The 4,916-nt window shown below is 40.6% G+C and overlaps 1 protein-coding gene across 1 annotated transcript in view; it reads right to left on the bottom strand.

Annotated features, from left to right (window-relative positions):
- LOC107718527 (asparagine-rich protein-like) overlaps positions 1 to 2,935 on the bottom strand; it is a 5,605-nt gene extending 2,670 nt beyond the window's left edge. The window contains exons 1-2 of the mRNA XM_016525627.1: positions 2,806 to 2,935; positions 1,645 to 2,058 (exon numbers count right to left, since the gene is read on the bottom strand). Of these exons, the coding sequence (XP_016381113.1) occupies positions 1,645 to 2,058; positions 2,806 to 2,935 (544 nt within the window). The remainder of the gene's footprint in view (positions 1 to 1,644; positions 2,059 to 2,805) is intronic.
- Positions 2,936 to 4,916: the final 1,981 nt, after the last annotated feature.

Here is a 4,916-nt window from a genome sequence, read left to right as displayed (position 1 = left end):
AATGCCCTCCAGTGTCCACTCCTCCAGTGCGCCCTTCAGTGTCTGCTTCTCCAGAGTGCCCTCCTGTTCCTGAACTGATTCCCCTGTCCACTATGATATCTCCAGAGGTGGCGGCTGATGGTGCAGAACCTCCCGAGGTAGTGGCGCTCCCTGCTGTGTCCCCAGAGGCGATGGCGCCCGCTGCAGTTTCTCCAGAGGTTCAGCAATGCACTCTCAGCCTGTGATGTCACGGTCGAAGGGACCGTTGCTGAACTCCATACCTGTCCTGTTAAGGAGAATGTTTCTGAACTCTTCCTGTTTCCTGATGCCTCTGTTACGACCGCAAGCGATGTCTCTGTGTTTGTTGAAGCTCCTGATGCTACTGCTGCAGAAACTCCAGAGGTGGCGGCATCCACTGCAAATCCTCCAGAGGTGTCAGGAGTGTCCACTTATGAACTCTTTCTCTGTTCTGATGAGGTCATGGAGACCATCAGTGTATTCTCTGTCATACCAGTCCGCCCTGGCTCCCTGCTCTGCCAGCTCCGCCCTTGCTCCCAGCTCTGGCGGCTAGGCCTCTGTCCTCTTCCCTCCTCTTCTACATGGTCCTGGCCCTCCATCCCTCCACCTGTTCCGCCTCCGCTCCACCTCCCTCCTGGACTTTAGTCTCTTCTGTTTGGAGTGTATGGAAGCCGCTCCTTGGTGGGGGGGCTCTGTCACGATCTCTAGCTGGAGAGTCCGTGAGCTTCACTACAGGGCACTCCATTCCAGACTCTTACCATTTACCTCCGGACTCCATTTCCCATAATCCTTTGCATGGACCCATCAATACTCATTGTCTGCACCTGTGGCTCATTTACACTGTCTGCTCATTTTATATAAGCCTGGTTTAGTTTGTCATTCTTTGCGAAGTCTTGTTAGTTGTTATACTGCATTTCTGAGCATTCTCCCTGGATTTGTCTCTTGGTTTTTTGCTCTCTTGCCTGTTTCTTGGGATTTTCCCTTTGTCTGAGTTTCCTGCCTTGTCTATTGTTTGGATTGCCTGCCTGTGTTTTGACCTGTTGCCTGTATTTCGGATCACGTTTCTGGTTTCTCCCAATAAAGCTGCATTTGGACCTCCAACCTGTCAAGTCTCAGAGCAGTACGTAACATCACTACTATTCTCTAGACAGTGAAGTAGTCTGTGGCTTTGACACACAAACCTGACAAATACAAAGTTTGATTCTGACAAAAGATACTATGTTTTTGACTAAAATATTTGATTTTGACCTGGCAGTTTGAGATTTGCATAAGTTGGTGTGTAGTTTTGAGATTGTTTATAGTTGTGAGAAAATGGTGAATTGTTTCATGAATTGTGCAATCAAGAAAAGCTGTAATGAAATGCTCATGCTCAATGATATGAATATTGACTTATAAAGCCACTTGTTGCAATGTCTATTTAACCATTTACTCATCCACTACAATAATATGTCTTAAATTATCTATTAATATTTAGACTCCGTTGACATCCCTAAACTGATTATTATTATTATTAATCATTATAAACATGACACTAAAGTCCAATATGAGCATTAGCCACATGACCCCAACACAACAGATCCAATTCATTCCACTTTAAAATTTGAGTCTGCTTTAAAGCAAGTGACTAGTAAGACTGAAGAAACTTACCAGCAAAAAGCGTCTGAAGTTCATTTTTTTCTGATTTCAACAGGTCTCTCTCTTTTGTGAGGTTCATGTTGTTGGTTAGTAGCTGGTTTCTCTCTTTTGTGAGGTTCATGTTGTTGGTTAGTAGCTGGTTTCTCTCTTTTGTGAGGTTCATGTTGTTGGTTAGTAGCTGGTTTCTCTCTTTTGTGAGGTTCATGTTGTTGGTTAGTAGCTGGTTTCTCTCTTTTGTGTGGTTCATATTGTTGGTTAGTAGCTGGTCTCTTTCCTCTGTGAGGTTGGTGATCTTAGTTAATATCTGTTGTCTCTCTTGAGTGAAAGTGACACACAGCACTATGACTGCGGTCAGCAGAAGAACACACAGCAGCACCAAACACACCACAGCTGCTCTGGAGCTCCTGATCGTCACACCATCACTTCCTGAAGATGATAGATATGATGTTAGTCTCTTCACTTCCTCATTTCATACGGCTCACATCAACTGAAAACATGCCAACTGTAGACTAATTTTACTCTTTGTCAGATGTTTATTAGTGTAGTTTGTGTTCTTGTGTTTTAAGAGCAAATGCAGAGGAATAGTTCACTAAAAATGGTTTTCTGATTATTTAGGCCATCCAAGATCCACTGTATATGACTTTATTTCTTCAGCTGAAGAGAAATTAAGCTTTTGGAAGAAAACATTCCAGGATTTTTCTCCATCTAATGCAAGTGAACGGGGTTCAATGCACACCATTTCTAATGGTCCAAAATCCATATATAGGCAGCTTTAAAAGAATCCACATGACAGTTGACAAATAAGGGTCTTCTCTAGTGAAATAATCAGTCATTTTCATTATATTTACAAGTAGAGCATGCAAAGACTACATGTCAGAACTTACTGCCCTGATAGCACACGTACATCATCTATTTGACGTCTACATTTTAAGACATTTCCTATCAGATGTCAAATAGACGTTTATTAGATGTCTTTAAGATGTTTTTGATTTAAAATGTATGTCAAACTGACATACGTCTGTCAGATGTTTGTACACAGCAGATGCTTTCCAGATCAAGATTTAACAGACATCTTGCAGACGTACGTGTAATATCTGGGTGGATGACCTGGAGGTGAGTAAATAATCAGGAAATGTTCATTTTTGGATGAACTATTCCTTTAATCACAGTTACCTGTATGTTGAGGTGTTTGGGTTTTTGTTGTGTTGAAGTCCTCTGTGTCTTTCTTATGTTTCATGTCTCTTACAGCCTCTGCACTGATGTAGATATCAACAGTCCTTTCTATTCGGTCTTCCGAGTCCATTATCGAACCTTTATTCATACTATCATTCACAATTCCAGACATTTATTTTTTGGTGCAGTTGAAATGGTTACAGTCGTTTATCTATGAAATATAAATGTAAAGTGGTAAAAAAACAACAACTGTAACACATACATTGAATTATATACTGAAATATATTGTTGATTAATCTCTGTACCTGTGAGTTCAGATGACTGGACTCTCGTTGCGTTAAATCTGTGATCTTTTTCCGACTTCACCTCTTACAACACCCACATGTTCTTAGACATAATGTTTTTTTTCATCTTCTTTGCATATTTTCATTTACACTATCGGACAGCTTCAGTGTCCGCAAACTAACCCTAGTTTCTCTCCTGTAAGTGGACTGTGTTGTGTTCCTCATCTGTGTTTGTGTGGCCAGTATTTATGCATAAAGGAACTGTTTTGTGGAAATATTTAAAGTATTTATATAAAAAGGAACTTCAACTCACTGCAGAAGGATGTTGAATCGGTTTCAACAATGTGGATTGTGTTAATTTAAATGAGGTTCACATGTATTCATTTTAACAGGTGGTGTTGTAAACTTTTTGGAAATGTTTAGGTTAGTGCTGTTACAGATATGAACAGACTGATAGTAACAGACATGAAACAGGTTAAATGAAATAAGCATTCTTATGTATGCATTTCAACCGGGGTTCGCTATATTCAGCGGCGTAATCTCAATGTCACGTTTGTTTAAATCTAAGGTTAATGTTTGATTAGCTGTGCTGAGTGTGCGGTCAATTTCAGCTGCAAACGCATTTTTAATTGATCCTAATGGCTCTATACAATTAGAGAATATTGTTATGAATAATTTATGATAATTGCTCCAGTGGGTGCTGGGGTCTTATCTATTGGATTGCAATGCATATTCTTGTTGACGCTTGTGAACATGGTGATGGAAGAAAACACCACACTTCTCTTACCTTCCTGGAGTATTCATCCACTGCTCCAAAACTGACTATGTTGTACCTATTAAGTAAAGCTTTTAGCACAAAATGAGCATTTTGCAAATGGATTTCTACTAATATAGTGCAAGGAGACATGGGTTTATAAGAAATACTCATAGGAGTACATGACAATGGAAAATGACAAAACTTTATTAACTTGTGATCCACATGCCAGAGAGACAGAGGCCCTCTCACAGAATATGTGCAGCGTACCACACACCAATACCAATCTGTACATTCTGGATAGGACTCCTGTTACAGATATGAACAGACTGATAGTAACAGACATGAAACAGGTTAAATGAAATAAGCATTCTTATGTATGCATTTCAACCGGGGTTCGCTATATTCAGCGGCGTAATCTCAATGTCACGTTTGTTTAAATCTAAGGTTAATGTTTGATTAGCTGTGCTGAGTGTGCGGTCAATTTCAGCTGCAAACGCATTTTTAATTGATCCTAATGGCTCTATACAATTAGAGAATATTGTTATGAATAATTTATGATAATTGCTCCAGTGGGTGCTGGGGTCTTATCTATTGGATTGCAATGCATATTCTTGTTGACGCTTGTGAACATTTCACATTACACGCCACTTGTGTTAAGCTGGTCGGCGTGGTAGCCTATAGTCTCCAAATAGTCCCCAGCACGCTCCCTGTGCAAGCAGGTGGTCACGTTGGTTATGTTGACGGAAGTTAGCCTATTTTCAGGCGCTGCGTAATATCATTGCGCCTGCTGCACCCATGGTACGGCAGCGAAGTTCCTTGATTAATACGCCGGAATGAGAGTATAGGTCCTAGCCATATCAGCCTAGAAAATCGCAACTTTTCATTTCCCATCGGTCTTAGTACACGATGTAACTACAAAAGAGTCAGGTTTTAAATAGGAAAAATATATAAACTCTTTGGTCATTTTTGAGCGAGATGCTAACGGTCTAATCAGATTCAATGATCTATGCTAAGCTACAGCTAAAAGTGCTACCGCCAGACCCGGAGATCGGCTGAATGGATTCGAAAAC

Source organism: Sinocyclocheilus rhinocerous, unplaced genomic scaffold (genome assembly GCF_001515625.1).
Source record: "Sinocyclocheilus rhinocerous isolate Xijiao unplaced genomic scaffold, SAMN03320098_v1.1 scaffold723, whole genome shotgun sequence".
Taxonomy (NCBI): domain Eukaryota; kingdom Metazoa; phylum Chordata; class Actinopteri; order Cypriniformes; family Cyprinidae; genus Sinocyclocheilus; species Sinocyclocheilus rhinocerous.
The sequence above is the reverse complement of the archived record's forward strand: the minus strand, read 5'-3'. Positions and strand labels throughout refer to the sequence as shown.